Raw genomic sequence first — 21,438 nt, 5'->3', positions numbered from 1 at the left:
TTATGGAAAACTGATGTTGCAATCAGCGAGACTTCTTATCACAGGCTTTCACCTGACGCAAAGATGTTCATTCGTCATGCCGCAGCCCGTAGACCATCTCCGTTTCTATACAAACTATTTAGGACCGCCTCGAAAGCCCATCCCTCTTCTATTCGCTGAAGATCAAGATTGGTGTCCTGATACGCCATTACGAGATCATTATACATTGCCATTCATCCTTGACGGTCATTGACGCCGAAACGCCGGAGAACGACATTCTACAGTGGCACAGACGTGTTTGCCACTTACGCCTCGGGTAAGGTAGACATGACAGCCTGGAGAACCGGGTCAAAGTACCCATACATCTGGACTTCGAGCGGGTCCCATGGAACATTGGTATTGCTGTTAGCATGGGACAACGCAGAAGCCGGGTGCTGCGCGCCCTCCTGTGCACCCCAGAGAGGCGACACGCCGCTTCCAGGGAACGCGCCCCCGTGTAAAGCAGAGCCTGCTGGGATGAGGTTGGCGCCAGGCCTGGACAACGCTCCATGCTGCGGCTGCTGATTCTGGTGGTGATCATACAGCTGCTGCTGCTGGAGCGAGACGAGTGATTCGCCGGCCTGCAGTTCCAGACTTGCGCGCTGGCTCTGCGGCAGGACTGCGTCGTTGTGGCGGAAGGGAGCCGCGTTGAGGGTATCGTCATCGCGGGCGGTGGGATCTGCGGTGACATCATCATCACCGACGACGACGACAGCACGTGCAGTCTGGCCCTCCACATCATCAAGGAAAGACCCCTTGGAGGCGAGATGCCGGCTGCTCCGTCCACCACGCCACGACCCTTCTTGCTGCTGGCTGCTGCCATCGCCCCTGAGGATGCGCTGTGCCGTCGCAGTCGCTGGCAAATTATTCCCAGTGTTGTTGGTGTCAAAGGGACTTTCGCCGCTGTCGGTCAGACCATTGATGAAGCAATCCGCCTCCTCGAGCATCTCAGCGCCCTTTGGCCCCTCCGTGCCTGGAGGCTGCAGGATGCGCACCATCTTGCTCGCGTCCTGTAGATCGGCCTGCACCGTCTGGATTGTGCCGTGTGCCCCGGGGGTCGTTGTCTGATCGGCAGGTTCTTGAACCAGTAGATAACGAAGGTTATGAACGATCTGGGAGATCTGGTAGATGCCGACGATGAGGTTGGGGATGGCCAGTGTTCTGCGGAGACCGGCCCGGTACAGGTGCGCGAGGAGGCTAGCGATGCGCATCGCGGCGAGGAGGCAGGCTGTCTGGCAGTGGACAACAAACTCGTGGGGAGTTGCCTTGATGGCGTCGTCGGCCACGGCCTCGCGCATGCCCGGGACCAGGAGGCGGTACAGGTTGCAGTGAGACTGGTTCCAGGCCATGTGCAGTGCAACGTAGATTCCGAGATCATGCGAGTGCGCCTTGAGGCGCAGGCGTGCCGGTGTGAGCTGGAGGTCGTGTGGCAAGGCCCTCTGCAGCGCCGTCAGCTGTGCCTGCAGGCTGTTGAGCTCCCCAGCGCTGTTTATCGGTGAGGTGCCCTGCCGCACCACTGTCTTCGTGTAGCTGTTGGGCCCGGACGAAGAGGAATTAGCTGGAAGCTTGACAATACCTGAGGCATGTGCACTTTGACCTACTTGAGAATGCGGTGTCGGCAGTCCATGTCCCGAACGTAGAATCCCAAGGCATCCAACGCCAGATCATCGGACGGCGATGACTCCACATTCTGGCCTAGCCATCCGGCCCTCGAAGGGATCCCGCGTTCAAAAGTGTAGTCGTCACAAGGAAGGCGCACATGGACTCGCTCGGTTGCACAGACAACGAGGTCCTCGATACCCCCTGCGAGCAACTTGTCAACCAGCCAGATCGCCCATATCATGCGGCGGTGCGTCTCTTGCGTGATCGGGTCCTGGTGCAGGCCCGGCAGCTCGTAGTTGAGGCGCAGGGTGAAGGCCAGCCGGGCACCGAGAGCCACCAGCGTCCATGCGTCCATGACAGAACCCTGTTTCACACGATACTGAAGAATGAGAATCAGGGTTTGCACGCGGGCAATGGTCGCCGTGGCGACGTCCTCGACGACTCGGCGACGGGCTTCCGCCAGCCAGGCCTCGGCGTCCTCTTGCTCTGCCCGGCGCACATGGACCTGGCTGTGTTCGAGGGTATAGAGTCGACCGAGGGCGCAGAGAGTGGCTGTGAGGATGGGGTCGAGGCGGCCCTGGCTGTAGTCTGCGAGGACGGTTGCCCTGTGCAGGAACCGGATAGAAGCAGGACTTGCGCTCAGGCTGCCAAAGTAGGCCCGGATGTCTGCCTGGACCTGGAGCGGGTTGGCCGTCAACCGGGCCAAGCTTGTTCGAGGTGGTGGTGTGGTTGTCGTGGGGGATCTCTGTGCCTGTGCTGATACCACTGCCCGCTCAGCATCGACGCCAGCCCTGGTGTCTCTGGAAGCCGTCGAAGGTGCGTCCGAGACGACACGCTGCGGGGAAGACGCGGCTGGAGACGGACAGGACGCATCGTCGGCTGCCGCTGGAGAAGCTGCCGTGCCGGGCGGGAAGACGCACGCGAGGCTGCGCTGCCGGCAGCGGGAGCAAGGCTGGGTGCCGGAGCAACGCGTCTTGAGCAGACGGCAGGTATCGCAGGCCCGCCGAGACCTGCGTCGTGCGAGGCCGGCCTGAGTGACCCGTGCCGACGATGGCGCAGAGGCGGCCATGTCCGAGTCGCCAGGCAAAGTGGACGGGCTTCGGGGACGGGGTGCATAGGAGCAGCCAAGCTGGAGGCGGGTGCAGGGCCCACACCGGCTTCCGTCACGGTCACAGCGGACCTTGCGCGCCCGGCACTCGCGGCATGCGGGCCGCGGTGTGGCAGACAGCTCCGACGAGTCCATTGCATCGCCCGGGTGTCGTGTAGGGTTGCTTTGGGTTTGGTGAATGCGTGTAGGGATGTGCCCATGTAAAGGATGGATTTGATGGTGCTTGCTGGCTGGGCTCGGCCGGCTCCACATGCGAACCACAGCCCCGGGCCCGGAGTCGGTCTCGGCTCGGGCGCACCAAAGCACGACATCCGGTCCCGGATCTCGTCCCATTTAATGGCCCGGCACTCAATGTCGGCCATGGCCGTCCCCTCCTCACGCCACGCCACAACACCTGCACGGCTCTGAAAGCACCATCGCTTCTCTCTCACGCGCACCGCCTCTCTTCTTGTGTCCTGCCACGGCCCGTACTACACCTTGGTCCGCCATGTCGTCGCAACAGGATGCACCAGACGCCTCCCCCCGCAACATTGTCCAGATCATCGCCGACGACCTGGGTTTGATGCTCGGCTGTTACGGCACCCGGGCTATCCAGACACCAAACATTGACAAACTTGCCGCCGAGGGCACTTGCTTCACCCACGCCTTTGCCAGCACCGCATCCTGCAGTGGCAGTCGCTCAACCATCTACACCGGCCTCCACACCCACCAGAACGGCCAGTATGGCCTCAACCATGGCCGCAACCACTTTCAGACCCACGACCACATCGAGACGCTGCCGCGGATCTTTGCGTCGTTGGGCTACCAGACCGGCATCATCGCCAAGGTCCACGTCGGCCCGCGCTCCGTCTATCCTTGGGATTGGTTCTCTCCCAGTGACAGCCGCGACGTGGCCGCCAACGCTACCGAGGCGGGCCGGTTCTTCGATCATGCCCGCGAGACGAAGCGGCCGTTCCACCTGACCGTCGGCTTCCGCGACCCCCACCGCGACACCACCCGTGGTGGCTTCGGCAATGACGACGGCGACGTGGCACACATCCCCGTTCCCGACTACCAGCTCCAGGACGTCGAAATCCCCGACTTCATCAGCGACGTCCCCGCCCTGCGAGCCGAGCTCGTCGAGTACTACAAGTCCATCACGCGCATGGACCACGGCGTGGGGTTGATCATGCGGGAGCTAGCCAGCCGCGGGCTGGACCAGAACACCCTCGTCTTGTTTCTGAGCGACAACGGCGCGCCCTTTGTCAATTCAAAGACGACCCTGTACGACGCGGGCGTCCGGCTGCCCCTCATCGTCCGGCAGCCTGGATCGACGGCTCAGGGTGTCGTCAACCCAAACATGGTCTCCTTCCTCGACATCCTGCCGACCTGTATCGACTGGGCGACGTCATCATCGCCGGCCTCCTCGGCTGGTGCCCCTGAGACCACTAGCACGTCTTTGTCTCCGCCGCGCCTCGGACGGTCATTCCTCTGCATCCTGGCCGCAGACAAGGAGCTTCCCGCGGAGCAGTGGCCGCAGCAGTATGTATTTGGCTCGCACACGTTCCACGAGATCCAAAACTACTGGCCCACGCGGTTCATGCGGACCAGGCGCTTCAAGTACCACCGCAACATTGCCTGGAAGCTCGACTTCCCGTTTGGCACGGACTTGTATGGGAGCTTGAGCTGGGAGGGTCTACGGAACAGCGGCGCCGCCGTTGTCACCGAAACTGGCGACAGCGAAGAACAAGAGACGGACACCCCCGAGGTAATGATTGGCCGCCGCCGACTGAGCAGATACATCCACCGCGGGCCAGAGGAGCTGTTCGACCTGGTCGCGGACCCACACGAGGTCGAGAACCTTGCGGCACGGCCGAAGCACCGGGCCACGCTGGCCGCGATGCGCCAGGCCGTCGAGGACTGGCAGTACCTGACCGACGACGTGTGGCTCATGAAGGACGGCGCGAGCGCCATCTCGAGCGCCAGATACCAGCAGCAGGGCCTGAAGCTGCGTGATCGGTTCGACTTTGATGTAAAGGACCCCAGTGTCTCCGCTGGGCAAGCTGTGTGGAAGCCGACGGTGCGGAAGGAGGGGAGCATGACGGAGGCAGTGATGGGAAAGATGGGATGACGAGATGAGGAAAAGGAGGTCGAGTATCGCTCTACCAGGGTGTGACTTTATGTACAATCACAGTTGGTCTGGTTGAGTAAGACAGGTGGCAGGGTTCCAAAGCATTAGAACACACTTGGCCTTTGCGCCAAACGACATTATACACGGCGTTCTCTATCTGCATGTCCGACCAATATAATGTACCCATCGTCTCAGAAGCGATAGAAGTGGACCTGCGCGCTTGGGGTCACCTTGCGGTTTCCGTACACATCAACACTGGACAACACCGTCCCTGAGCTTGGACTTGTACCGGGTCGCCCTTTTGCTTCCACAATGTAGCCAAAGCACCCCGTGGTCGCGTTAGTCGACATGCTAATCTTGGAAATCTTCGCCCCGGTGCTGTGCGGGGTGGCGTGGATCTTGGTCGCGGCCCAGCTGACCTCGAGCGGTGAAAACACATGCGATGACAACGATCCGTCCTCATACTGCAACGTGATGTTCAGCGGACCGTCGATGATGGCAGGCGTGAAGGCCGCCGACACGTCGTCGTTGCGTTGGTAGACTGGAAATGAAATATTCTGTGATGTGACTGCCCTGGCCGGCTCAAAGTCGAGCTCGATGCTTTGCCAGTTGCGGATTCGGCAGTCGTACTGGCGCCGCACGGGTTTGGCCGGGGACGTGGAGACGTTGGTTGCCAGAGGTATCTGGACCTCGGGAGGGCAGGTGAACGGCTTGATGGTGTGGTCTGCGTTGAACTCGAGCGGCCAGTAGAAGGTGTGAGAGAGGGCCTGGTTGTTGTTGGCGTGGCCAACGACGCCGTTCAGCGTCCACGACGTCGGGCTCGTGCGGTACGCGAGCGCCGCGTTGAGGATTATTTCGCCCCCGTCGGGCGCGGGCAGCACGTTGGATCCCTTGTTCTGCGCTCCGCATCCATCTTCTCGGAGGATACCCCCATCTGTGTAAGGGCCCAGGGGTTTCCTTTGGAGTAGAAGTAGTAAGTCATGCCTGCGCAGTTCTGGCAGGTCTGCGCAAACAACATGTAGTAGTATCCGTCGCGATAGAAAAAGGAGCTGGCTTCCATGGACAGGCCTTTATCCGCCAGCTCCCGTGCCGTAAAGACGAGCTTGAATGTCTGTGCGCTCTTGGCTGGGACGGAGATGAGGTCAGGATTCAGCTTCTGCACCACGACATCCCACGTGATTCCGACGGTCGTGATGTGCGGATTGCTTCCGTCCAGAGGCAGAGTGACGGCAGCGTTGAAAGTGTCAGTGAGCATCCAGTGCGTGCCGTCGGGTCCAATTGCAATGTCAAAGTCATGGCCGATGTTGGGCCCGGACAACACACCTGGCCGATCACCCTGGGGTCCACGGAACGGGCCGGCCGGTGATTTCGAGACGAGGTAATAGAAGTCAGTCAGGGCTTGATTGCCAAGCAGCATTACGTACGTGTCAGTGGTGTTTGAGTATCTCACGACTGGCTTCGTAGGAGTGATTGTTGGCTCAGGTGGGATATAGAAATCCTCGAGTTTCCAAGAGACCATGTCGGGCGACGAATAAGTCCTACGTGGGAGTCAGTAGACCTTCTTCGCTCTGACGGCCACAATGAGTTCTTACTTGATGCCGCAAACCGCCGGCGCCGACCTGAGTGTGTTAGCGGGTTCAAGGTTGCGTCAGAGGGTGGATTAGGAGAACCTACCCGCGAGGCTGCGTGGGATTTGGTGCTGAGCCTTGCTGACCGGCGTTGATATTGCCAAACCCCGATATCCTGCCATACACAAACTTGCCACACGCCCATGTAGCCCTATCAAAATCAGCAGTTGGCCAGGAAATAGAGTTCCGAAGAGGACTTTACTGACGAGTAGAGGAAGTACCGGCCCTGATAGTACGATATATGCGCCTCGACTTGCTCCATGGCGTTCCCATCGATATCAACAGCTACTGCCAATTTTCCACTGCCCTGGTAATCGGCTGGGTGAACAGGGATGCCATCCTGACCGTCCAGCAAATCCGGAACATTGTTGTAATATGTTGCATAAGCACCGTGGCCCGGTGCAACAGGGCCAGAAGGAAGCTTGGCCGTGAGAGCGGCCGTAGCCAGGCATAACAGAGCAAGGGCGGGTTGAAACATCATGGAATCGACGGCGTGCGGATTGGTAGCCTGACGAACTCCTATGAATTCACATCATACGCAGGGCATGGTCTGAATGGCCTTTTATGCGAATACATCGCATCTGTGTTGATGATCACGCAGAATCAATAATCAATCACGCCATCAGCATTCTACCAATGCGGCTTCCCCAGACCATTATAGACCATGTCCATCCGGGGTTGCGTATGATGATGAGGCGCTGTAGACCCACACCGAGACCCGGAGAAATCCCTGAGCTGCTACCGGATCTCGCTCCTCCTCCCTAAAGCCCGCTCAGCTTGGCGTTGTGGCAGTAGGGATGTGGGCAGCTACTCCGGACATTACGTTGAGTCCCTGATCGAACGTGCTCATTATAGCATGTGAGGACTAGGAATATACTTTCTGCAAGTAGTGTTGCACGCAAGTTCAATATCGCTGTTCCTCGCTAGGCGTGAATTTGCGAGTCCTGTTTGATGTTTTTCAAAACTCGAGGATAGGAGGCTTCCATTATTATGCACTCTGAGTTGGCAGTATTCAAGATACCTGATTTTGGTATTTATCTCATCCACGAAACTTTCCCTTGGGTACTGCTTCCAGCAAGAACAGGAACGGCCTCGTGTGTACACACGTGCACACTCCAAGCTTCGAGTTTTATGTCAATCCTCTATATGGAAACTCTTCGCAATGAAAGTTCCGCATTATCATCTTCTGGAGATGGCTCCGTTCCGCGGCTAGCCGAAAGCCTTTTGACGGCTTGGGTCTTGCGCACATTCTTTTGTGATATTCGGTTATCTGCGCACTGAACCCAGTCGGATGTTAGAAAAGCCATGTACCCAAGGAAAACTGATGAGTGGAGGGAGAAAGGCTTGCAGAAAGTAACGCCACGTTATACAGCGCCTGAAACCTGATGCCTTGAGAAGAACCAGGCAAGATTGATCAATGTTCCAGCGTGCACTAACAATACCTGCAGACAATTGTCTCAGGCATCCTTCAGCCAGCAAGCTTCACCTAGAGACTGAAGCTCTCCACTTCCATTATTCTCCTTCCAATCCCTAGGTCTTTTTGCTACTTTCTCCACGGACAAAGAAACACACTCACGGGAATCACTATCGGCCGGAAATCACCCAAAGTGTGCCAACCACGAGTGTCCGCGACATCACTGCGAGCCAAATAGCGCCCCTTCTTCATAGGAGGAGACTGTGCTTTTCTTACGATAACATGTCTTTCTCGTCGTATGACTCTCCAAACCTTCCTTGAGTCTTGAAACCCTTTTTTCCTTCTGTCTTGGCTAAGAAATCATAGGGAAGACAGTCGTCAAGTGACCATCAACATCCCAAGCGGACAAACTTGCCAAGTCAATGCCTGCTTGCTAGTACATCACTCGGAATATTTCCGAAAAGCATTGTCAAGTGAACTTGCCGAAAGCCAGAGTCTCATATTCAACCTAGTAGAGCATGCGAGCCCTTACAGCCTACTCATCATGACCGAATGGGTTCAGGCGCAGGATCATGGGTTTTTCCGAATGGAAGGAATCCGCATCAAGTTTTACCTCGAATGGGATCGCGCAACCTGGCCAAAGTATGACTACGAGACTGTGGCCTGGTACAGAACTCTGATGGAAACGTGGCTGTTCGCAGACTACCTACTGATGCCGCAGCGCCAGAACCAGATTATGCACTCCCTTGTCAACTTCAACTTCAATATGTTGGCTGTGTACCGTCCTGCGATCTTTCACGACGACATCACCAAGTGTCTCAGAACTCTTGACATTTCTCACGCTCCAGTACTATACGAGCAGTACTGTTATGCCTTGGCAAACGCGGTCGTGTTCTTCATTGACTCTGTTGGTGGCCAGATTAGTCGCGATGAGTACACGGCGATATTCTGCTTATGGGGGACTGAAACCGAGGGACGCGTCCATCATCGGCTCATGAACATTCTATACCACCGTGGGCAGGGTTCAGCAGGCCTCGAAGTGATAAAGGCTCTGCTGTGGGAGGAATGCAAGGTTGAAGAAGTGCAGGGCCTTCGGCAGTGATGCGACAGGCTTTGCTAATCGTTCCGTGAGAGTTGCATGAGAACTCTGCTTGCCGGATACTTGGCCATAGCGACTAGGCAGAAAAGGCACAAACAGAATCAAACCCGAGTTGCGAGACAATCAAACTTTCCACAAAATAGGGAAAGCCCCTATCTTAGTTTGTATTTTGGCTTTATGTCGCAAACATACAGAATAATTGCAAGCAATTATGGTGGACCGGCCTCATCCATTGTGCTTGGCTTTTCGACACACAAATCGCCTACCACGGCTTCTCCCAGATTTGGTATCCCAAACACCTCATTGCTGTCGAGCACACAACTGGACTACTTTGTCCTCAAGGAAATGCCTTCCTGGACTGGTGAATGCTTGCCTTCTTCCATTTACCAACACGGCCCTCTCTGTATTTTCAAGTCAACAGCGATTGTCTGCGTGTGCTTGTAGCCTGAGGGGTTGTACGACTGGAACATGTTCGGGACCGGAGTGTCCAAGGGCCTTGTTTCACCGGAAAACCAACAAAGTCTCCAGCTACTCCATTGTCTCCCATTAAGCCAGAGGCAAAACTCTTCACATAAGCTGCCTCATCCTCCTGTCGGTGCTCAGCCACGGTAAATGAGCTATAGGCTCGCAGTTCATACCCCAACTTTACCTATTTGACAGAACCCTACCTACGCAAGTGCCAGATGAAGGACGGTGAGCACTTTGTAGACTCATAAGGAAAGAGTTCTCAAGCGTGGTGACTGAGGTGACCATCGAAGGGGGCTCCTGTCAAGCTATGGAGGCGACTCTGGCAAAGCATCCCATCAAGCGGCAACAGTCCGCTCTCTGTACGTCAAAGGTGAGACACAGTCTTGCACGACTTACTTGAAGAGCTTGACCTGTAACCCTACCAAATGTTCCTCGATGAAGGGATCCGTGCTTCGTCATTTGGCAGCAGCTTTGGTTGTATTTGCGGTAACCATTTCTGCATATATTCCTGTGTTCATGAATGATCGGCCCTTGGAGGCCACCTGCTGAGGCAAGCTCGACAACTAGGGATTGCGGATGGGGGTTTAGTCACTGATTACAGACTTCGGACGCCGCTTTTACAGGTAGGCTCGAATGGAAGAATGCGATCGATAAGAACAGGCTTAAATGGACGACAGTTATCAAAGAGGATCCGGCCTGGAAACGTCGCAGTGCATTACGCCTGGCTGGACAACATTAAGTCGTGTCCAGAATCATTGGGAAACTACCACACCTTTCTCATCTTACATGGAAATTAGACCAAGAGCCGTCTTTACAACCTCGCTCTGCCTTCCAATTTCCGCCTCCTTCGCTCCTCCTTTATATCCTGCTTGACTCGTGCAATCTCCTCGGAACTCATCTTGCCGGCTTCCTCCTTACCCGCGGCCTCAGCAAACAACTTTGCACCAAGTTCATCCGTCAACCGTAGCACCCTCGTGCTGACCGTCGCGCCATCTCTCCGGTTCTTTCCCTCGCGCCGGCTCATTGCGATCCGCTCCGTAAATGCCCATAGTCGGCCATCCGCCACGACGCGCCCGCTCACCGGGTCGCGCATGGGCATCCACTCGCTCGCGAGCCGCAGCCGGGGCGGGGACAACTTTGAGTCCTTGGACTTGATTGTATAGAGGATCCCCTCCTCTTCGAAACGCTGGTAAGAGTTCTTGAGGGTCTCTTTGTTGACGGCCTCGAAATAGGAGAGGTCGCCCTGGTGGTAGAGCGTCTTGCCCATCTATTTCTTGTTAGGAATGAGTGCACCACGTTTTGGATTGCAAAGTGTACTTACAAGCTGCGCGCTGTTTTGCGCCTTGGCAGCCTCGATCCAGATATCATCCGGCCCTTGCCCTGCGGGAGGGGTCAAGCCCATGAGGGAAATGGCGGCCAGCCAGCTAGCCTCAATGAATGGCCAAATCAAAAAGCAGTAGAAGTCGTAGTTCTCCCGTCCGGCCTCGCGCTCCTCCTTGGACAGTCCGATTGTCACAGGCTTTCCCTCTGCGTCACGATGCAGAGAGATCACCTGATCCTGCTCGAGCCCGACCAGCGTCTTCTCGAGATTGGACTCGAGACCCTCGCTTGGGAAGATAAACTCGCCGCGGAAAAGTGAGGAGAGGAAGAGCACTTGCTCACGCAGCGCTGCATACGTGATATCCTGGTTCTCGGGACCGCCTCCTTGCTTGACGCGCGTGTACATTGCGGCGGAGACGAGTGCCTCCGCAATGAAAAGGTGGATCGTCATGTTGCGGTAGAAGGAAAGTTGGAAACGGTCAACAGCGTAGTAGGTAGGTTCAGCGAGGCCGGTGATGACACCGACCAGATCCTTGCCAAGGACCTCGAGGCCTCTCTCCACCACATCTGACAGTGGTAACGTGCCAAAGTGTGCGACTCTCCCACCTTTAGCGCGAACTCGAGCAGTCAGCCACTCGATTCGCCGGATGAGTTCAGACTTGCCCACGCCTCGGCCTCGTAGCGTCAGCAACACTGTGCCGATCAGTGCCGTAGGCATGACTACTGAGACGTCGTTGATGTCCGAGAGCACCTTGTAGCCCATAGTGCGGAGCAGCTTTTGTCGCAGCTTGGTGTTTTCTGGTGTCCTAGCCTCCCAATTGTGATTGCTAGGCGATGGCGTGAGGCGACTCATTTGCTCATCGACAAATCCGCGGAGGCTCCAAGGCTCGTGAAATCGGACATCGACACGGCCAAGTTTGAGAGACAGCACTGAAGAGCCACCGCTCAGGAAATCGGCAAGATTCTCCTTCTTCTTGGGGACACCAAGAAGTTCTGTGACGTACCCTTCCGTCTCAATGACCTTGTCGTACTGTGTACTGACAGGGCAAATGACGGCGTCCTTGACCCTGCCCGACAATATACTGTCCAAAACAAAGCTCAGAATGCCGAATTTGGGCGACAGCAACTTGCCTGTCCTAGACCTGCCTCCCTCTATAAAACACTCGAAGTTGTAGCCACCCTGTAACAATGTGTCGATATAAGTCTGCACAAGTGTCGTGTACAGAGTGTCGTTGCCGAACGAACGGCGGATCCACATCGCTCCTATGACGCGCAGTCAGTCTCAATGAAGCCACGAATGGTTAATCACGCGCATATCATTCAGGATGTCCTTACCAGCATGCTGCAAGAATGTTCCGACCACAGGGAAGTTCAGGTTGTCTCCTGCGACCACAACCGGTAGCGCAAGCCCCAAGCGATAACAAATGAGCTGCATGGACACGTAGTCGACGTGCGATCTATGTGAAGGCAAGAATATAATGCTCTGGCCCTTCCTCTCTGCCTCCTCCGCTACCTTTCGTAACCGTAGAACTTCCTCGCTGGAGACGTGAATACCTATTTGTCGAATTAGCATGTCTGCACAGCTGCAGCTTCGATCTTGCGCAGCACGAACCTTGGTGGTAGGCGCGAGTGAGCAGCTGTGTGACTACATAGTATGCGCTTCGAATGAAGGGCTTGCTTTCGAACTTGCAGATCATGTCGCTCGTCATCTTCTGCGCGACCTCCTTGAGACCGTTCTCGATGGCTGCCAGGCGCTGTGCCCGCTTCAGTGGGTAATTTGATGCTTTCGAGTCCAGCCATCCTTCCTTTTCCTCGGTCTCGACACGCTGCTCGGCAAGCTGTCGTATGCGGGTGCGCAGGAGCGGAGCCGACACGACCGAGTTCATCATCTGCTCGCTGAAGCCTGGGTAGAAGATTGGGCGGCCGATGACACTGTCGTAGGCGCGCCAGCCGGTGCCAGAGACGTAGAGGGAGACCTCGCGGAGGAATTGGAGCGGCTCGGCGCGGAAGCTGTGCATGTTCTTCATGAGGGCCTCCTCGTTGTCGTCGCTGCCGCCACGTTCCTCGATGTAGCTGCGCGGCTGGAAGGTGACCTGGTCGCCGAGGATCTGCAAGTCGGGCGCAGAGTCCCTTGTCGGGTCGTCATCGTTGCTGGACATGTTGGGCAAGGTCCGGCTGCGTCGTGTGAAGCGCGCGGGCGTGTACTCGTCGTGGTTGCTGCCCTGGATCAAGACCGCGTCGGCAGAGAGCCGTGGCGGCGTCGTACGCGCCTTGTACCGAGCCGGTAGTACCCAGGCGGCTTCACTGGAATGGGTGCTCGAGCTCAGAGTCTGCCTGGGGCGTCGCCAGCAGTTGAAGCACCAGACGGAGGAGCTGGTGGACTGGGACGGGTTGGAGGAGACGATTGGGGAGGAGGAGCAAGCAAGTCCGGGGTAAAGTGGCTCCAGGACGAGCGAGCGGGCCTGCACGTCATTTGGCGCGGCTTGGAAGCGCCAGAACTGGCCACTACCGAGGTCGTCGGGGGCACTTCATGTGAGTGACCCTTGCACAAGCCCCGTTCCACCACCGCCGCTGCTAAAGCTTAACCCCAACCTTCGATAACGATAAGCCCGCCATAATTAATTGCTGATCAGGCCGGACGTTGCCAAATGCGACAGACAGCCACCCACTGCCCATACACTGCCCTCACATCCCACAAAGACAGGCAACAAGACCATCCATACCTGCCAGCAGCAGTCATGGCGGGCGCCGCCAAAAACGACGAGCCCCGAGCCCAGTCGCTCACTCACAGCCTCCTCGCCCGCGCCCACAGCCCAGACAGCACCCAGCGAATCTACACCGACAAGATCCAGCACCGGCCGCTGCTCCTTCGCCCGTCCTCCCCACCTCCAGTCGCGACCTCCGGCCCGGGTCCCGACGCCCGCGCAGCCCGCCGTGTCGCCAGAAGACGCCACCTCTCCCAGAAGACCAGCAAGCGGCGGGCCGCAGGACTCAAGCCCGAACCTCTCTCTGCCCGGCAGCGCAGGCGCATGGGCCTGTACGATCTTCCGCGCGACAAGCAGGCCTATGCCGTGTTCGAACCGCTCCACGCGCTCTGGCTGGGATATATCCGCGAGATACTGGGGAATGAGCTGTTCACAGGTGGGCAGACGGCAGCGGCGAAGTTAGCCTCGGCGGATATCCACGGTGCTCGAGTGCGTGTCTCCAGGAGCTCGTGCCCGAGCAGGGTCGGCATTGAGGGCATCGTGGTACGCGACTCGCGGTATGCGGTCCAGATTGTCACGCGCAAGAACACAGTCAAGCTTGTGCCAAAGGAGGGCACCATATTCCGCGTTGAGGTTCCGGCTCCCGGAAAGCCAATAACAACAACGAGCAGTAACGCAGCTGGCAGCGGAACCACGTCAGGGACGAATACAGATGTCAAGATGGCGGACCAGACGCAGCAAGAGCAGACACAGCCACACGCAGATTCCGGACAGGACGAAATCTTCGTGTTCGAGATTCTGGGCGATCAATTTCAGACACGATCTGCTGACCGCGCTAATCGCAAGTTCCGTGCTCACTTCTTGGACAACTTATGATCTACCCCGTGGTCCCTCCTCACTCAAAGTCTGTTACCGCGGAGTATTGCCACGAGTTCTTCAATGAGGCTCCCAGAGAAACATGTCATTGAGACCAAGTCTGCAGCAGGGGGTCTGGCAGGCAAAAACTCAGCGTCGAGGCTCAAATTGATGCTAAAGACTGTCCGTCAATTATTGCTGAGTGCGGCGACTAGCGATGGAGTGTACGAGCCGCATCTCTCCACTAGATCGGCCTCAGCTTTGTACTAACTCTCCCGTGGGAAACGATATACGTTCTCATGGAAGATCAGCTTTCGGATGCGCCGACTTTTGTCACAACGGACAAGCTTCTTGTGGCTTCCAGGCAGGGCGATGACTCGCATACAAGACATATCTCAGAGCGACGCCAGTACACGATGAAGACATTGAGTTGACGTTTGTAAGGTCATGGTTTGTTAGGTCGTGGTGGTCGTTCTGAAACCTGCCTGTGAATATGGGAGTTATGGCTTGTCTCGCATACCAGGCGGGCTATTTCCTTGCCAGTCGAAGCATTTGTTATCACGAGCACCCTGAATCTGTACGCTTCCTTTTTCATTCCGTGCGTGACATAGAGCGCGGCGACGTCGATCTGGTGGTCTCGTTGAGGAATATAAGGGATACCCACCTTACCAGAATATCAGTATATGTCCCAGAGACTGACTTTGCCGTCTTTGCTGCCAGCTGCTAGCCAGTGCGTTTCCTTTGCTTGTCGGATCCGCCTGCCCTTCACGCTCAGGTCTTTGCTTGACAAATGTTGGGCGGAAGCGAGCGCAGACTGATCTTGGCTCGCTGGCCCGCCCACTTGGGGTCCGCCAAGATCAGCGAATGCCGTAGCATAGCAGCCGGCCTCGTGCCATTTGAGCACCGCAAGCTCTGCCATGGTCTTGCAAGAGTAGACCCTAACTTTCGAGTCCCAACCCGCGGTTGCGAAAATCTTGCCATCGGACCGGATATGCAAACTCTGTTGACCCGAATGTTTCGTATTGATAACCTTCAAAGACGTCGTCACTACTTCTCTCTGTGCGATGGGTATCGGCCGGGGTGATCTAGCTTCGCCAGCTAGTGCCGATGACAGCAAGGAGACACCAGAACGTGGAGCAGTCGGCGTGTCATTCGAGTGCTGATGCTCAGTTGCGACATTCCCGTTCAGCTCAGGGCCAAGCGTGACTTCGTCCTTCCCAGGAGAGGCTATAAACCCTGGGATTGGGTGCTTGATAATCAAAGCATCTGCACCAGAGGTGAGGAAATAGTCTTGAGCGGGTGAGACATCCAGCGAAAGCACTGGCTGTGTGTGTAATTGAGAACGGTATGTGACGTCCCAGGAGCCTTGATAAGATTGCTGCGCCACCACCACGACACCATTTTCGTAGCCAACGACAAGCAGCAGGACGGAGGCGCGCCGTAGTAGGGCTAGAGCCATGGCCATGCCCGTCTTTTGTTGCGACTGGCCTGTAGTATGAACTGTATGTTGCCTTGTCTGGCTGGGAAGGTGGTAAATGTCGATCTGAAAGCATGCGTTAGAGGTTGTTTATGCTCAAGGCTACGTACAGAGTATGGATTACATACTGACTCTGAGGCCAGAGTGTTGGGTACAGCAACGAGGAGCTCGTCATCAGTGCCTCTGCCTGCCGGACAAGAAGCGAAAGCACAAAAGTTCATGGTGTTTACGTTGAGAAGGTGAAGCAACCACGGTTCAGGGCGATGCGCTGCGCCTTTGTCTAGCGGCAAGGCAACGCTCAGGCTTGCTTCATCGTCCTCTGTGAGCTTCCAAACAACCAGACGATGATCTCGGCCGTGCCTACCAGCCAGTTAATTACGGCCATCAGCAGCCAGCTCTTGGAGTCCAACCTACGTGATGATTCTGTTGTCGCCCCAACCAGCAATGCTCAGGATGGCGCTCGAATGGGCGCGCCAGACGGCACGGGGCCTCTGGATGGTCAGGTCCCACAGAACCACGTATCCCTCGGCATCGCCAGTGGCCAGGCGCTGGTTGTGGCGGACAAAAGCTGCGACGTGGACCTGGGATTCATGCCCGCGAAGCACCGACTTGGGCGCCGGGGCCTGCTCCCGACTGCTCATCGCAAGTGTTGAGCGTCTGCTGGCACGAGGCGGGGCTTCAGGCGAGGGCCGTCCCTGGATGTCGAGGTCGAGGCGGCGGGTTGTCTGAGAATGGAATGTGCGTGCGACCCACCGGCTGGGCCACGTGCGCACAAACGGGGTGAAACCTCGACCTCGAGAGCTGTCCAGAGGTGGGGAATCACATCCCGGCTGCCCATGCCCGGGGGGGGGGACCCCTTGTTGATCCAATGTCCATCCAGCATGACAATGCCTGCCTATCTCGCGGATGTCGAGCCTAATAGCGCAGAGGCATCCGGTGTTGTTTTGATCGCACAATTACGCGGATCCCGGCTGGGGCTCATTTGTGTCGCCTCACAGTCCATTGCAACCCCATCTCCAGACTTCCAAGGTTGGACCTTCGGCATGCTGCGCATCCGCGCCTCTGTGCGCTAAGTAGCCACGCAGACCACCCACCAACCGGCCCAGGGCAGCCCTGCAGAGCCAGCCACCACGGGACGACCCACGATGCGGCTGCGTCACCATGCCGCCTTGATGCCAGGCACGTCTGCAAGGCCATGGGTGCCTGCCATCATCATCCCAGCACTCGCTCCATCCACTCCGATCCGTCGCACCGCACCGCATCCCATCCCATCCCATCCCGACGCGCAAGCCCCCCCCCCCCGGCTTCGTGATCCCCCTCGCCGTTTGTCTCGTTTTCCAGCGAGGCTCAGCTGGGAACACAAAACGTTCGCGCTAGTTCGTCACGAGGCACCACTGATTGTGGCAAAGTTGGCGACGAGACTCAAAGACACGTTATCGTGTCTCAGCCCACTACCTCGCAAGGGAAGCGTGCGACGCCTCAGTGCTCCCACGTCTGAGAGGTCTCATCCCGTCGTGGCCTTGCCGCTGTTGCACCCCTATGCTTTTCCCGCAGCACAGGAGCAGCCATCCTGGCCAAACGGATAAACCCAAAAGGGCCACCCGCAACGCCGTCATCCAATTGTCATACACGGGACATGATGATGGGGTGCCTTTTCAATTATTTCGAGTCGGTAGCATCGAAATGGGCCAGAAAGACTCATGTCTGCAGGCCTTTCTTTGCTCGCTGTCAGCTACGCGATTCTGCATGCGGCATGATGCAAGTGCGCGAGCCTAGGGTTCACCCATGGCTTGGTAGATTTCAGCTAGTGCTCGTGGCTCGCACGATCTGCTGCCGGGCGTCTCGATCGTGTACCACCCCAGCAGCACCATCTGAATTGTTGCTAGCCTGGAGGCGCCTGGCCCCTCGACCATTGGCCAAGCTTGAGACAAAACACCTTTGGGCTGGCTACAGACCCATCTCTTCAGCCACGCACCCTGGTCCGCGCTCGCCGACGTGCCACTCAGCACTTGCGCTACCGACCCTGTTTTGTTTGGTTTCGAGTTTCTTCACGGAACGCACATCCGCTAGCGGGAGCAATTCTCTGCCACCCATGCATCCGATCTAACTAGTGGCAAGCATGGGTGGCCCAGACTTTGGCCAGCTCTCGACGACACGTGCCGTGCCGCCTACGCCATGGACGAGCCCTGTCCCCTGATCCGTTGACCTGGGTTTCCCCTAACCCCGTCTCCGCACCTCTCGACAATTCTTGCCATTCTTCACTTACATCTCAGCCGATCCCACCACATTGGTGCTCGCATCCTCGCGCACCTAGAAAGTCGTCACGACAATACAGGCTGCCTCAGCGCGCCCGGCCCCCATACCGTCCACACGGAGCAAGCCCGGAATCACGGGCCCCCCGCGTGCTGTCTTTGCCGGCAATCCGTCCGCCGGTCTGTGTCGCGCTCCGTCTGCCGTGCCCGGCAATGCAATCGACGGAGCCCGGGTGCAGCCTATAGCCGATTCAAGGACATTCTGCTCATGACGCTCGCAGCCGACTCCTCGAACCCTTTTTGCAGTGCATGTTGCACATCATCAGGCAATCTGCGATACATCAGGCCTCCTCGCCGAACCAATGCGGCTGTGGCCTGCAGCCCAGTCACTCCTGCACGGCCTAATACAGTGCAGGCCAATTACCTCCCTTGACCATTTTCGAAATTGATCGCTTGACATATTGTGATGGCGGCCTCGGAGGCACAGCCTCCATCGAAGAGCAAGAGGGTGCGAACAGGTACGAGCCTTCCTCCTCTGTCATCACATAAATCTGTGGTCCAGCCATTGACACATTCTCAGGATGCTTGACATGTCGTGAACGCCACTTGAAATGCGATGAGGGTACTCCAGATTGCCTCAATTGCCGAAAGAGCAATCGCGAATGCAAGCGCGGCGTCCGATTGAACTTCATTGACATGACCTGCAAGCAGCCTCCATTCATCTTTACAACGCCAGAGTGGTCAAGTACGTCAATCCCTGTCCTCGCCTCCCCGGGCAGGCACGCTTCGAGAAGGCCTCGCTTACATGATCAAACGCAGTTCAATTTCAAGATGAGTCCAGACTCATTGCTTCCGAGTACAGAGGTGGACTCGCCAAATACCGCCACCTCGCAGTGGAACCAGCCTCTGTGCAGGCTGGCAAAGAACGGACACAATACGTATCACCGCAAGTGCAGATTCGACCAAACGACAACGGCGGTCTCCATATAGGGCCAACTACCAGCATAGATCAACAGGGTTTCGCATCGGGGCATGGCCTGTATCACAATGAGCGGCTGGGACAAGTCAATCCTGACTTGATCAACGATGCGAGATATCATTCAGGCGCAGTTGTGGACCAAGCTTTCATGGTAGTGCCCGGTGGTGCGCCGTCGGATCGATTCAACGATCAGCCTTACGACATCTTTGCGCATTCTTCCAAGATGAATGGGAGAGACAACAGTGAAACACTTGCGGGTCAGAAAAGTGGCAGCGCATCGACAACCGAGTCGGTCGCTGGCATGACGCCAAACTTGTCGCTCGTTGACTCCAGGCGCGGATCAAGGAATACCAAAGGCATCATCACTCCGCCCAGGGAAAAGAGCGGCGATCTCGACCATATCAGTTCCCCGGAACAGCTCAGACTCATGCAAGTCTTTGTTTCCGAGGTGGGCGTTTGGATGGACAGCCTTGATCCAGACAAGCACTTCTCGCGGCTCGTGCCCTATCATGCCCTCAAATGCCCGATGCTCTTGAATGCGCTGCTTGCTTGCGGCGTCAAGTATCTCACACTCATCCAGCAAGATAGCGACGACAAGGCCTTATTTTACTACGACACAGCGACAACGCAGCTTCTCCGCAGCTTGCAGAATCCGGAACGGAATACAGCGGAGTGCGCAGCTACGGCTGTCGTGCTCAATGTGTACGAGATAATGAGCGAGAAACCCACTCAGAGAATGTCACATATCGCGGGCGCTCGAGCACTGATTCGGGAGTGTAACTGGAATGCGAGGAGCACAGGGCTCGGAGCTGCCTGTTTCTGGCTAAATGTAGGCATGGAGCTTCTGAGCTGCCTGGCCTTCAATTGGCAAACAGCGTGGGAGCCGGACCAGTGGGGTCTAGAGATGGATCTCACCGTGGAGACTACTGAGGAAGGCTGGGTACATCGGCTCTTTTATCTTGTTGCAAAGATCGCCAACTTCCGAGCAAACATTCCGAAGTTCCAGGAAGCGAGCCCTCACGACGAGCAGATACGCCTACAGGCACGGTACGCCGAGTGGCAACGACTGAAGCACATGTGCGACAGCTGGCATGATGCATGCCCTCCGACAATGCACCCGCTTGGGGTGATACTGCCATCACAGCAGACTGGGCCTTCGAAATCTCTGTTTCCTAATGTTTGGTATGCAAATTGCCTCCTGTTCCTTCACTTGGGCTCGCGAGTTAAGCTAACTGTGTATTTCAGGATTATAAAACGAGCAGCCACTGTCGGTAGACTCTACTACCATACCGCCCAATGCCTCCTGGCACAAATGAATCCACTTTCTCCACGGAATAGCGAGGAAGCAAAGGCGATTCAGCTGCACCACGCTCATCAGGTCTGTGGCATCACAGCACACACTCAGGACCACGGCGTAGCGAGTGTATCCATTCGATCCGTCGCACTTGTTGCCGAGGTGATCGAAGACCACGCTGAGCAGCAAGAGATTGCCCAAATCCTGGAGAAGATCGACCACGACACGGGGTGGAAACTCGCCGGCATCATAAAGCAACTGCGATCTGTCTGGGGATGGGAGAAAATGGGGCAGAGCGGCGGACTGGTCGCCAGCGCAACTCTGCAGCCGCCGCGCAACCCGGGTACCCCAAACAGTCTGAGCAGTCGAGGCTCGTCTCATGGTGCAAAAGCCGAAAACAACGGTCCTCAGCAGAGGTTATCCGCGCCGACAGCTTATACTGCGATGTCTTACGGCAACGGCCATCAGCATGGTCACTTGAATGGCATGCAGCCCCGCCAGCAACAAGGCATGCAACAGACAGAGCCCTCGATGCAGCCGCTAGGTGTGACAGCGCTGCCCTCTGCGCCTCCAGTGTCAGCAGATTCGCCAATCTCACGCCGGGGCAGCATGGCCGTGGCAACGTCTACTGCGCCAGTCGCAGCTCCGAGGCCGATGCGCGTGAATCCACTGAGCTTCGCAGACTTCAGCCTACCGAACCACCCGTACCAGAACTGGTATGAACCTCCAAGCCGAGCAGCATCAAATATCACGTATCAGTCCCAGACCCTATTCCGATAACTCCCGGGCAGGTCAAGGTTTGATCTACTGCTCATTTTACAAGTGGACACTCGATCATGTTTGGATCGTTGCTGGTCCCTGGTATCCATTCACACCCTTTGTTACTTGTATATATGTCAGGAGCATAGTAGAGGCGCGCATTGGGGCGTTTGGGGCAATATTCGATGACAGGTTACTTGTATGTTTTAGCGAAAGTGGCCGGGAGTTTGACATTTCAAAATGGGCAGTGAGGACAAATGGAACAGCTTCACAGGACTCCAGGCGTAATTTTCATTGCATAGAGTAAGAGCTCGGGATTGGAAAGAAGCATAAATGCACTACTAGGGCAG

At 56.7% G+C, this 21,438-nt stretch overlaps 7 protein-coding genes across 7 annotated transcripts; 4 read left to right on the top strand and 3 right to left on the bottom strand.

The window, feature by feature from the left end:
• Positions 1–1,094: 1,094 nt before the first annotated feature.
• On the bottom strand, positions 1,095–2,863 carry B0I36DRAFT_239913 (uncharacterized protein; the record flags this gene model as incomplete). Its single annotated transcript, XM_046149724.1, has 3 exons — positions 1,095–1,548; positions 1,620–2,363; positions 2,481–2,863. Coding segments are annotated over 3 exons (1,581 nt in total), but the record flags the coding sequence as incomplete, so codon positions are not given.
• A 335-nt stretch (positions 2,864–3,198) lies between these two features.
• On the top strand, positions 3,199–5,378 carry B0I36DRAFT_406436 (alkaline-phosphatase-like protein; the record flags this gene model as incomplete). The annotated part of the gene is made up of 2 exons (XM_046161812.1): positions 3,199–4,739; positions 5,157–5,378. The coding sequence occupies exons 1-2, from the start codon at positions 3,216–3,218 to the stop codon at positions 5,376–5,378; spliced, it is 1,746 nt and encodes a 581-aa protein (XP_046015898.1). The 5' UTR covers positions 3,199–3,215.
• Positions 5,379–8,424: 3,046 nt separating this feature from the next.
• B0I36DRAFT_361130 (uncharacterized protein) lies at positions 8,425–8,982 on the top strand (the record flags this gene model as incomplete). The annotated part of the gene is made up of 1 exon (XM_046158441.1): positions 8,425–8,982. The coding sequence occupies one exon, from the start codon at positions 8,425–8,427 to the stop codon at positions 8,980–8,982; it is 558 nt and encodes a 185-aa protein (XP_046015897.1).
• Positions 8,983–10,070: 1,088 nt separating this feature from the next.
• On the bottom strand, positions 10,071–13,191 carry B0I36DRAFT_265154 (uncharacterized protein). Its single transcript, XM_046151195.1, has 4 exons — positions 12,380–13,191; positions 12,103–12,321; positions 10,769–12,030; positions 10,071–10,714 (listed from the first exon to the last, which is right to left on the bottom strand). Exons 1-4 carry the CDS (start codon positions 12,924–12,926, stop codon positions 10,259–10,261), a joined length of 2,484 nt encoding a protein of 827 aa, XP_046015896.1. The 5' UTR covers positions 12,927–13,191; the 3' UTR covers positions 10,071–10,258.
• A 314-nt stretch (positions 13,192–13,505) lies between these two features.
• B0I36DRAFT_238136 (putative rRNA and tRNA processing protein) lies at positions 13,506–14,348 on the top strand (the record flags this gene model as incomplete). The annotated part of the gene is made up of 2 exons (XM_046149585.1): positions 13,506–14,142; positions 14,215–14,348. 2 exons carry the CDS (start codon positions 13,506–13,508, stop codon positions 14,346–14,348), a joined length of 771 nt encoding a protein of 256 aa, XP_046015895.1.
• A 655-nt stretch (positions 14,349–15,003) lies between these two features.
• Positions 15,004–16,445, bottom strand: B0I36DRAFT_240311 (WD40-repeat-containing domain protein; the record flags this gene model as incomplete). The annotated part of the gene is made up of 3 exons (XM_046149752.1): positions 15,004–15,870; positions 15,933–16,164; positions 16,219–16,445. 3 exons carry the CDS (start codon positions 16,443–16,445, stop codon positions 15,004–15,006), a joined length of 1,326 nt encoding a protein of 441 aa, XP_046015894.1.
• Positions 16,446–18,412: 1,967 nt separating this feature from the next.
• B0I36DRAFT_96946 (uncharacterized protein) lies at positions 18,413–21,408 on the top strand. The gene is made up of 4 exons (XM_046163669.1): positions 18,413–18,574; positions 18,637–18,801; positions 18,876–20,217; positions 20,281–21,408. The coding sequence occupies exons 1-4, from the start codon at positions 18,523–18,525 to the stop codon at positions 21,107–21,109; spliced, it is 2,388 nt and encodes a 795-aa protein (XP_046015893.1). The 5' UTR covers positions 18,413–18,522; the 3' UTR covers positions 21,110–21,408.
• Positions 21,409–21,438: the final 30 nt, after the last annotated feature.

Source organism: Microdochium trichocladiopsis, assembly GCF_020744255.1.
Source record: "Microdochium trichocladiopsis strain MPI-CAGE-CH-0230 chromosome Unknown B0I36scaffold_3, whole genome shotgun sequence".
Classification (NCBI taxonomy): Eukaryota; Fungi; Ascomycota; class Sordariomycetes; order Xylariales; family Microdochiaceae; genus Microdochium; species Microdochium trichocladiopsis.
This window is presented reverse-complemented; position numbering and strand designations above follow the sequence as displayed.

Bases quoted from the DNA above. Each gene is read 5' to 3' on its own strand.
- B0I36DRAFT_96946 (XM_046163669.1), top strand. From the start codon at position 18,523: ATGGCGGCCTCGGAGGCACAGCCTCCATCGAAGAGCAAGAGGGTGCGA. The intron at 18,575-18,636 runs GTACGAGCCTTC...ACACATTCTCAG, and splicing joins GAGCAAGAGGGTGCGAACAG to GATGCTTGACATGTCGTGAA. The intron at 20,218-20,280 runs GTATGCAAATTG...TGTGTATTTCAG, and splicing joins TCTCTGTTTCCTAATGTTTG to GATTATAAAACGAGCAGCCA.
- B0I36DRAFT_265154 (XM_046151195.1), bottom strand. From the start codon at position 12,926: ATGTCCAGCAACGATGACGACCCGACAAGGGACTCTGCGCCCGACTTG. The intron at 12,031-12,102 runs GTAAGGACATCC...TGCGCGTCATAG, and splicing joins AACATTCTTGCAGCATGCTG to GAGCGATGTGGATCCGCCGT. The intron at 10,715-10,768 runs GTAAGTACACTT...AACAAGAAATAG, and splicing joins CGCAAAACAGCGCGCAGCTT to ATGGGCAAGACGCTCTACCA.